The 10942-nt window shown below is 33.4% G+C and overlaps 3 protein-coding genes across 3 annotated transcripts; 2 read left to right on the top strand and 1 right to left on the bottom strand.

Moving 5' to 3' along the window:
• Positions 1-3403: 3403 nt before the first annotated feature.
• LOC144567792 (uncharacterized) lies at positions 3404-4356 on the bottom strand. Its single transcript, XM_078317974.1, has one exon. The coding sequence runs from the start codon at positions 4154-4156 to the stop codon at positions 3404-3406; it is 753 nt and encodes a 250-aa protein (XP_078174100.1). The 5' UTR covers positions 4157-4356.
• A 216-nt stretch (positions 4357-4572) lies between these two features.
• Positions 4573-5796, top strand: LOC144567807 (uncharacterized). Its single transcript, XM_078317986.1, has one exon. The coding sequence runs from the start codon at positions 4999-5001 to the stop codon at positions 5749-5751; it is 753 nt and encodes a 250-aa protein (XP_078174112.1). The 5' UTR covers positions 4573-4998; the 3' UTR covers positions 5752-5796.
• Positions 5797-7744: 1948 nt separating this feature from the next.
• On the top strand, positions 7745-8497 carry LOC144567656 (uncharacterized). Its single transcript, XM_078317823.1, has one exon. The coding sequence runs from the start codon at positions 7745-7747 to the stop codon at positions 8495-8497; it is 753 nt and encodes a 250-aa protein (XP_078173949.1).
• The last annotated feature ends 2445 nt before the right edge of the window (positions 8498-10942 follow it).

Below are 10942 nucleotides of genomic sequence, written 5' to 3'. Positions count from 1 at the left end.
TATATATTTCCATTTGATTGTCATTCAAGATATAAACCAAATATATTTACTACTATCTAATCTGACTTATACAAACGAATTTACTAACGTAATCAAATTCCAAACTGACTATCTGACTATTATCAAACTAATTTATATATGTATATATATAGTATAAAATACTCAAATTCAAATTGATGCAACAGAAGAAAACAAACAAAACACAAGTCAAAGAAATATTAATTTAATGAAAATTGGAAAACATTGGTTTGCACGGATTGGGTCTCCTAGAGAATATACGAATGAAAAAGAAATTAAAAATTGAAAAGACAAGTATTATTTCTTGAATAAGTGTAGTCGGTATGTAAAACCAGATCTAAATAAGATATTATTTTACCATACAATCATACGTGACATATTAAAGTTTGTTTTAAACGAATCAAGGAAATGTAAATAGAACATATTTGTATTTAAACCCGAATATAAATACAATATTATTTTATCCTAAGATCATAACTAAATTAATGTTGGTTTTGATCATAACGTATTACATGATGGTAGACATGTAATTTATTTCTCAAGGAAAAAAAGGTATATGTTAATTTTAAGTTTAGACTTTAGACTATAGTTCTTTGTAAATAAATAAAAATAGTTTTAGGGTTATCGGTTAGTAAATCTCTATCAATTAACATAGTAGATGTAAATCAACATAATCATTTGTAATAAAATTAATCCTAGGGTTATCGGTGAATAATCTCTAGGGTTATCGGCGAAAAATTACAATCCAATAAAATAATATATATAATTTCTAAAGTTTGATGAAATTCGGTCAAAATCCTTGACCATCTTTGACTTTAGTATATATATAAGTTATTATCCTTCAAAGGCAAATCAAAACTGGGCACATCAGAAATTTTAAGAACTATTGATTAAAGAAATTATTAATAATTGCCACCGGTTACAAAGAACCAAGACAATTTTATCAAGTAATAATAATACTTCCTAATAAATAAATAATTGTTAAAACTTATATAATTCTCAAAATTCTTATCAAATAAATAAGTATAATATAAAGATTATATAAATATGACAAAATAGAGGAATCAAATCGATGAGTATAATAATTGTCTAATTATTCATGAATTCATATAATTAATAGCAGAACCTATTTTAACTAATATTACAATCTAACATATTCTAATAAATTAATTTATGCATGGAATGAAGAAATCTTTTATACCTTTCGTGCAGAAAATTACTCTAGTTAAATATATCAATCTAACATAATCTAACATATTTTAATCGATGAAATTTATACAACAATTATATAAATAAAATATCATGGTTTAGATGGAGTACCTTATAGAAGAAATTTTTCAGACCATGGAAGATTCAACTCGATTTAGCAAGATTGTAATGTTTGGAGTTTAAGAGAGTAATTTAGTTTATAGGATTTGGCACAAAAGAATGTGCGGCAGTGAATAAAATAAAAGCCCAAGATTGTTGTTTTGCAATCAATCCAGGGGAATGAAGCGGCAGGGAAATAAATATAAAATAAAGGAGATGGTAATTTCTGGGATAAAAGGAGAGAGAAGGCATGCACGTAACAGACGAATTAATTTGATAACAGGAACAGTCGCTATTTACAAAGGAAAATACGCTATGTGTAAGGCGGTTATCTTGGAAAGTTAATTATGGAGAGATATTATACTAAAATCTCAAACTCACACTTCAAATTCCCTTTTGTGATTTCTTAATGTTTAGTCACTCTGTGTTTGTCTTACCGACGCTGCTATAATGTTTCTTAATTTATATGTTTTAGTTAATACTATATTATAATTATTTGCCGTTACTGTTGATATCTTGTTAATTAAGATGACATTTATAATTTATTTCATTAGATAAATCTACATACATCTTGTATGTTGATAATATTGTTATTAAATATATTGAAAGTTGTTTTGTTGAACGTCAGTATTTCGTATATTTTGTTTTTTTTTTTATATAATTTTCTGATGGTCTGTAATTAACATAATTCTATTCAAGGTGTCTATTTTGCATTCTTATATATTAAACTAAGCTATTTAATTAAAGAAATAAGAAGATATCTAAATTATTTTCATCGTACCTTAATATAGTACTTCCATTACGTGGTGTTACAAATCATGACATGGAGACAAAAGAATCTGATAAACAAAGTAAAAACCGTAATCATGTGGTGCCAACTGAGGCTTTCCCTTGCCAGCTAACTCTTACCAGCAAGATGATTAATCAATAACGAAGAGATTTCAGATTTGATTCTTCTTGTCGATCAAACTGCTTGTGTTGTTTAAGGTTTAAGCATGCATTTGTTTACAGCATGTCTCTATCCTTCCTTGCAACAAACAGGTTGTGGGCGTGCAATTTTTTTTTTTTTTTTTGTATTCCTTCAAATAATTGAACAATCAATTCTACAAACAATTCTAGCTGATTCCCTTATTCTTCTTGCAAACAATTCTACAAACAAGTTGTATTATTCAATTTATTGAATAATCACAGAGATTCTGCTTGTCTCATCATCTAATTTATGAATATGCAGCTTGAGTGGCTCATTCAAATGTCACAACAAACAGTTCGTGGGCACTAAGTTAATATTGTTATTTTCTTGGACTGAAAATTGGATAATTGACCTGAGGCTACAAATCTGTCATTGTGCACATACACTATCTCGTTACACGAAAGAGTACAGACTACAGAGTCTAGGAAAAAGAAAACAAGAGAGACAGAAAGACAGATTTGGAAACGAATTGGCATTGGGATAACTTTATCCAAGGAGAACCTCTATTTCTCTTTATCCCTTCATTTTAGATAATGTTTGACAACAAATTTGAAAATAATTCTTTGGATAGTCTTGAAAAAAATAGTGTTATAACTTAAAATGACGAACATTCTCCTTGATAAAAAAATATGCATTGGCTTGGCAATATGTATTAGTTCTGCTCGACAAAAATATAATATGTATTAGTTTTACACAACAAAAATATAGTATGTATTAGTTCTACATTAAAAAAAATAGAATATCTATTAGTTCTACACGACATATACAACAGTGTAGGTTTTGTAGCACAATCCATCAATTAGAAGTCATTACAAAACAAACCAACTATAAACAAAAATAGGATGAATTGATCTTCAATAGTAGATCCATCGGAAATTTTTGTTCCATTATCTTAAAATTTTCATGAAAAATTCTTTTTTGCCATGACATAATCTTCAGTGTGTCAAAAAAAAAAATTGTCTTGTCGACTTTTCTGTTCACATATGTTTAATTCAGCTAAGAGATGAAAACTCAATCCAGGATCCACAAAAATGGTATTGAAGCAGAAAATCATTTTATAATTCAACTTTAATATTTTTTACTATACACTTGTATCATCTACAAAATTTACAAGGTACATAAATTCAACAGAGAAACTCTGGATTGGATAAGATGCCGAAAAAGGCATTCTAGTCCGCTATCCATGCTTTCAACATTAGATAACAAAGAAGCAATGTCGAGGGCGTCATCAATTTTTTCCCATTTGTATGCGGCACTCCGCCTGTGAAGCAATTTGGAGGCTAGGGACAACTTGCTACACTTTTGCTCTATGGTATGTTCAGCAAAAGAGGAAAACACAGCTTGCAAAAGAGAAAAGGTAAGCTTTCTAGCCTCCATTATAAGGGAAGCACAAGCCAATGATCCTCCATCCAAAGATTCACTCTTTCTGGAATTATGCTTCTTAACATCCTTGCATGCCTTTTTTACCAGGTTGCTCAAGTCTCTCACACTGCTCTTTGTAGCCTTTGATTCACCTCTTCTAATAGCTGATTCTTGGTTTTGGATGTAAAATTTTATCGCACACAAGTTCTCTCTTGATGTGCTGCAAATGTCCAGCAAATTGATAGACTCTTCTAGTTCTTGGTCAATCCATCTCCTCTGTTGCCATTGTGAGAGGCAGTCTTGGTTTCTAGACATGCAGAGGACGTCATTAATGCACTCATAAACATGCCCGACTGCTTTGATTGCAGCGAGCATAATTTCGTAAGTGAGGAAAGAAGACCCCACATAATCCCTTACTTTATTGAGCTCTTCTTCCACCTTGAGAAGATAAGAATGTGACCTTGCTGGCAAGCTGTTGGATCGGGAGTGGCAAGCCATTTTTTGGAACTGTTTGTTAAAAGAAAGAGCCTCTTTCTGGTGATTGATATTGGAAAATTAAGAGAAAAGAGGAAGGTATAATGAGTTTGATGAGATCTCTTGGCTTGCATCTGCTTATATACCAAATTCACTAATTATGACGAGCAGACAACAAGAATCTCATGAAGGTCAACACAATACACATGTGCTGCCAGCATAGGCTCTCTCTTATCCAGGTCAGTATTGCAACAGATCTGAGCAACAATTTATTTATCAAAATATATTGAATACTTAGAAAGATTCTACTTGTCTCGTTGTTGGGCTTAGTTATATTATTGTGCAATTATATTAGGAGACAAGAAAAACTGGTTGTAGGCGTGTAAAATTCCTTTTGTGAGCATGTATCGTTCCACTGTTTTATATTGCCTCTCCTTCCTCCTCTTCTAATATTCTAGCTACCCAACTAACAGAGGCATCTTGCTTGCTGTGGGTGAGGAATAACAACTATGATTACCCACTTTTATTCGAATTAAAAAATAAAGATTGCACGCCCATGACATGTTTGATGTAATGCCTCAGAGAACCACCTTTTTAGCACATTATCGCATTCAATAACAGGACAGGTAGAATCGTTCCAATTATTGAATGAAACAATTAGCAGGTTAAGTTGTCGGCAACTGACACCTGGCAAGGAGAAAGCCTCTGTTTTCATCAGATTCTTATTGTCTCCTCATCATAGTTTGTTACGTGGTATATAAGTATATGGAAGACAAGGGGTTATCAGATACATCTGATCTTTTCTTCTCTCTCGTTTGCTCAATTTAAATCACCAAAAGAACCTTTCTCTTGCCAAGCAAATCAAAATGGCATGCCACAACCGATCAATTAGTTTGCCCACAAGTTCCCATCCCTTTGTGCTCAAGGCAGAAGAAGAACTGAGCAAATTAAAAGCTTCTGCTGGATCTACTTCCCTTACTTATGAAATAATCCTCGATGCAATCAAAGCAGTCGGCTGTGTTTATGAGTGCATCAATGATCTCCTCTGCATGTCAAGTTACCAAGATGAGCTCTCAAACAAGCAACAAAGGAGGTGCATTGACCAAGAGCTGGAGGAGTCTATCCAACTGCTTGACATGTGCAGTACATCAAGAGATAACTTGGATGAAATCAAATATCATATCCAAAATCTGGAATTGGCGATTAGAAGGGGTGAATCAGAGACTATAAAGAGCAGAGTGCTCTTCTACAATCAGCTGGTAAAGAAGGCAAACAAGGATGTAAAGAAGCAAGTGGTTAGAAAGAATAAATCTATGACTGGAGATGTGTTGGCCATCATTTTGCTTATGAGTGAGACAAGAGATATCACCGTTTCTCTTCTCCAGTCTGTTTTTTCCTGTTTGTCGAAGCAAGCAGTAAGTGATAAAACTGGCAAGTTGCACCAGGTGTCAAGTTTCGTTCAGAAAAGAAGAATTGTGTGCATAAAAAAGCAAGGGAATGAGATTTTGGATATTGCTTCTTTGAGAGTCAATGTTGAAAAACTAGAGATTGGATTAGAATCTTTGTTTAGAAATGTTATCCAATGTCAAGTTTGTCTTTTGAATATTTGTAGCTCGTAAATATTTTGTAGTTTGTAAATTTGTACACAAGTGTATAGAATGAGATTAAACTAATTTGAAACTGAGAGACAATATTGTATAATACAACTCGTACTCCCTTTTGCTGCTGACACTTCTTTGATTTCATCAGTCCATCTAATTTCAAATTTTGTTTTGTTTCTTAATATTTTTGGATTAATAAGAGGTGCTTTAGAAGATTTTTTTTTTTTGAACTATTGTTTGTTAACTAATAAAATTTTCATTTCCCAAAGAAAATATAGTATATTTCAATGCCAACAACAAAATATGGTACATGTGCAACTGTAATTACCATACTCTCATAAATTAAAAATAATAATATTGCTGCTTATTCACAAATCAGGACGTGGAGACAAGAAGAATCTGATAAAACAAAGTCAACAACTTAATCATATGGTGCCAACTGAGACTTCCCCTTGTCAGCTAACTCTACCTGCAAGATAATTATTCAATAACAGAGAGATTTGATTCTTCTTGTCGATAGAACTGCTTGTTTTATTTAAGCATGCATGTGTTTACAGAGTGCCTCTTTCACGCCTTACAACAACAGGTTGAGGGTGTGCATTTTTGTTTATCTGTTTCCCCCTGAATTAATGAATAATCATGTAATATCCACATTTTTGCTGCTTATTCAGGTAGCTGTGTAGGCACCATATTCGGGTAGCGCATAATTTTAGGTTATGGCCATAACAAAAGTTGTGTAGGCGCCATATTTAGGTAGCGCATGACCGGATTTATGCTTGGTGCAAGAACTTGTAACGCATGTTAAACCAAGGAAACCTTTGAGAATTGCTATACTTGAACAATTGTGCATATTTGAGAATTTATATGTTTGAATAATTGTGCATTCATTTCATTATATGACCATCTCATGTTGTGAATTTATAATCATGTTAATATGAACATTGCACTTTGGAAAATTAAGTTTATGTTAAGATAGGGATACAAATGCATGTTTCTTCTTGAATTATTATTATTTATTTATGATACTTGATTGGTTTAACTTGTAAGTTGCCTCTTGGATTTCTATTGTCACTATTATTTTCTTATAAACGTGCTCAGTGTTGTTTTGGTTTTATTTTACAAGATAATTTTGAACTTAACTTATTGATGCTATTTTTACATATTTGAACTTGGGTTATGAGTGGTTTAGTTGGTTGAGTCTAAGAATAATTTGACTGGAACTGAATACCGCACTGGGAGATTTTAAATAATCTCTCACCTCGTTCCACTTTGTGGGTTCCAGGTACAAAGCGCGATATTCAAAAACTAGGTGTCGAATTTCAAAGCTGCAGAAGTTGCCACAATGAAAAGTAAACATTTGTTTAAATATAAATTTGGTATGGTATTTTGTTTGTCTTTAATTATACCATAGTAGGTTTTTATTATATTTGTTTATACATGTATATTATGAAACTTAAAAGAAATTTGTATCATGTGTTGTGGCTATGGTTTATGTCATTGGTCATGTATGTATGTATTGTTATGTTTGATAATTGAAACGCCTTGCGCTAATGAGCGCGACGGGTTATCTGCCCTGTTGTCGGGGTGTGACATGCTGTCAATGGACGAAACATGACAACTCAGGTGAACCAACCCACTTCACTTGAAAGCTGTAAACAAATAATGTGCACGCCTGCAGCCTGTTTGTTTTGTGTCCTAAAAGAACTACTCTGTTAGCATACATGTAAACCCAACAACAAGACAAGTAGAATCTTTCTAATTATTCAATATATTTTGATAAATAAATTGTTGGTTAGATCTGTTGAGAGCCTCAGTTGGCAGCACATGTGTATTGTGTTGACCTTACTTCATGAGATACTTGTTGTCTGCTCGTCACAATTAGTGAATTTGGTATATAAGCAGATGCAAGGCAAGGGATCTCATCAAACTCATCCTACCTTCCTCTTCTCTCTTAGTTTTCTAATATCAATCACCAGAAAGAAGCTCTTCCAATTAAGGAACAGTACCAAAAATGGCTTGCCACTCCCGATCCAACAGCTTGCCTTCAAGGTCGCATTCATTTGTGCTCAAGGCGGAAGAAGAGCTCACCAAAGTAAGGGCTTATGTGGGGTCTTCTTCCGTCAATAACGAAAGAATGCTTGATGCAATCAGGGCCATCGGGCGTGTTTATGAGTGCATCAATGACGTTCTCTCCATGTCCAGCAACCAAAACTGCCTCTCACAATGCCAACAGAGGAGATGGATTGACCAAGAACTTGAAGTGTCTATCAATTTGCTAGACATTTGCAGCGCTTCAAGAGAGAATTTGGATGCCATGAAATGTTACATCCAAAATCAAGAATCAGCGATTAGAAGGGGTGAATCAAAGGGTACAAAAAGCAGTGTGAGAGACTTGAGCACCCTGGTAAAAAAGGCATGCAAGGATGTTAAGAAGCATAATTCCAGAAAAAGTGAATCTTTGGATGGAGGATCGTTGGCTTGTGCTTCCCTTATAATGGAGGCTAGAGAGCTTACCTTTTCTCTTTTGCAAGATGTTTTTTCCTCTCTCACTGAACAAACTATCGAGCAAAAGTGTAGCAAGTGGTCTTTAGCCTCTAAATTGCTTCACAAGAGAAGTGCAGCATACAAAGGGGAAAAACTTGATGGTGTCTTTGACATTTCTTCTTTGTTATCTAATGTTGAAGGCTTGGATAGCGGAATAGATTCTCTGTTTAGGCATCTTATCCAATGTAGAGTTTCTCTGTTGAATTTATGTACCTTGTAAATTTTGTACATGATACAAGTGTATAGTAAAAAAAATTACTTGAATCAGAATTATAAAATGATTTTTTGCTTCAATATAATTTTTGTGGATCCTTGATTGAATTTTCATGTCTTATCTGAACCTCTGAGCAAACAGCCCGAGAAGACAATTTTCTTTATCGGTCCAGTGAAGCTTATAGGAAGTCAACAAACAAAAATTCACAAAAATGTTAGGTTAATGGACAAAGAATTTACAATTCATGGATATCCTAATGAAGATGAATTCATTCTACTTTTTTTTTTTTAATAAGATAGGGATCAAGCCCTAATGTTATATTTTATTGATAAAATAAAAATAAGATACTATCAAAAGAGTCAAGAAGTATGAAATTGCTTACTGAGTATTAATTGAGCAGAAAAATATGAAATAAAACTTACATCTGTCGTCAATTCATCCTATTTTTATTTAAAGTTGGATTATTTTGTAATTGTTCTAATTGAGGTATTGTGCCACAAACTGTTGTTTATATATTATACTTATGTGGTGTAGAACTTCCATGTGATACCAAGGATATAATTCAAGTGCTAGGTACTGTGGAATTAGAGGGGGGCATAGATCTCGAAGCATAGTCACTCGGATGAGGACCTTCTTGGACATGTAGCCTTGCAAAGTTGTATTATTGAATTTTTTATTTTTTTTTAAATTGTGTCTTTTGGTATTGTGAAGGAAGTAGACTCTGTTATGATAATTGTGTATTTTTGTTATGTCTGATTTGGATATTCTCAGCAGTGATTGTAGTAGGGTTTATTTCTGTTCTGTTGGACGATTTTAGAAACAAGTTATAATGGTTTTTGCTTTGTAATAAATGTAAGGGGATTGTTTGGTACTTGATCCTGTGTGAACATTTGATTTCAATGGAAATTGGTGTGTACCCTCACTTTTGTAAAAAAAAAACTGTCGTGTAGAACTATTACATATTATAATTTTTGTCGTGTAGAACGAGTACATATTGCTCAGCCAATAAGCATTTTTTTAATGCTATTTTATTCAAGACCATCTGAAGAATTACCTTCAAATATGTTGTCAAACATATATGCATATAAAATTTAATTAGGGATAAAGAGAAATAGAGAATATCCTTTGATAAAGTTATCCACATGCTTATCTTGTTTCCAAATAGTGTGCATGCACGATGACAGATTTGTAGCCTTAGCAAAAAAAATTAATTAGTTTAGTGCCCACCAACTGTTTGTTGTAACATCTCGAATAGCCACACAGTCTGCACATTCATAACTTAGATGATGAGAGACAAACAGAATCTCTGTGATAATTCAATATTCAATGAATTTAATAATGCAACTTGTTTGTAAATTTGGTTGCAAGGAGAATATGGGTATCACATTATTGTTCATTAACTCATGGGAAAAGAAAAAACAAAATTGCACGCCCACCACCTGTTTGTTGTAAGGCCAGAAAGAGCCACTCTGTAAATACATGCATGCTTAAACAAAACAAGCAGTTTGATCTACAAGAAGAATCAAATCTATCTGGTAAGAGTTACCTGGCAAGGGGAAGCCTCAGTTGACACCACATGAGTATGTTGTTGACCTTTTTATCAGATTTTTCTTGTATGGACGTTATGATTAGTATATTTGGTATATAAGCAGCACATGATAAGCAATGGATAGAAGTCATCAATTCTCTCTTACCTTTTTCCCTTTATCTGTCAGAATGAAAAAAACAAATAGAAAAATGGCATGCCATATCCGGTCCATTAGCTTACTCACGGGATCCCATCCTTTTGTTCTCAAGGCAGAATAAGAGCTGAACAAATTAAAAGCTTTTGTGGCCTCCCCTTCGCTCTCATGAGAAATAATGCTTGATGAAGTTAAAGCAGTGGGGCAAGTTTATGAGTGTATCAATGATTTCCTCTGCATTTCAAGCATAAAAAAGGGCCTCTCTCAGTCTAATCAAAGGAGATTCATTGATGAGACCTTGAAGTGTCAATCAAGTTGATTGACATCTGCAGCGTATCAAGAGAGATCTTGGATTCAATCAAAGCTTAGCTCCAAGCTGAAGTGAATCTGAAGTGACAATGAAAAAAAAAAAGTTAAATAATACAATCTCTTGGTGAAGAAAGCCACAAAGGATGTAAAGAAATTACTGGCTGTCAAAAAGAGTGAATATATATACAAGCTGTAGACTCTTCTGATGTTGACTCACTCTTGTTGGAGATCAGAGAGTTTACCATCTCTATGCCACAATCACATTTTTAATTCTTGCCAAAACAAATAGTTTGGCAAAAGACCAGTAAGTGACCTGCTGTCAGGAGGTTACTTCAGAAAAACCCTAGTTGCATACAAAGAGCTAGTGGACGATGTATTTGATATATCTTCCTTCAGAATTTTGTGATGTACCTGTACTGGTAGAATGCGAGCTTCTTTCCTTTCCAGTTTGTCCACCTTT

Source organism: Carex rostrata, chromosome 16, assembly GCF_964058835.1.
Source record: "Carex rostrata chromosome 16, lpCarRost1.2, whole genome shotgun sequence".
NCBI lineage: Eukaryota > Viridiplantae > Streptophyta > Magnoliopsida > Poales > Cyperaceae > Carex > Carex rostrata.
Note: the sequence above shows the minus strand (reverse complement) of the source record. Positions and strands in the feature narration are given on the sequence as shown.

Bases quoted from the DNA above. Each gene is read 5' to 3' on its own strand.
- LOC144567656 (XM_078317823.1), top strand. From the start codon at position 7,745: ATGGCTTGCCACTCCCGATCCAACAGCTTGCCTTCAAGGTCGCATTCA.
- LOC144567792 (XM_078317974.1), bottom strand. From the start codon at position 4,156: ATGGCTTGCCACTCCCGATCCAACAGCTTGCCAGCAAGGTCACATTCT.
- LOC144567807 (XM_078317986.1), top strand. From the start codon at position 4,999: ATGGCATGCCACAACCGATCAATTAGTTTGCCCACAAGTTCCCATCCC.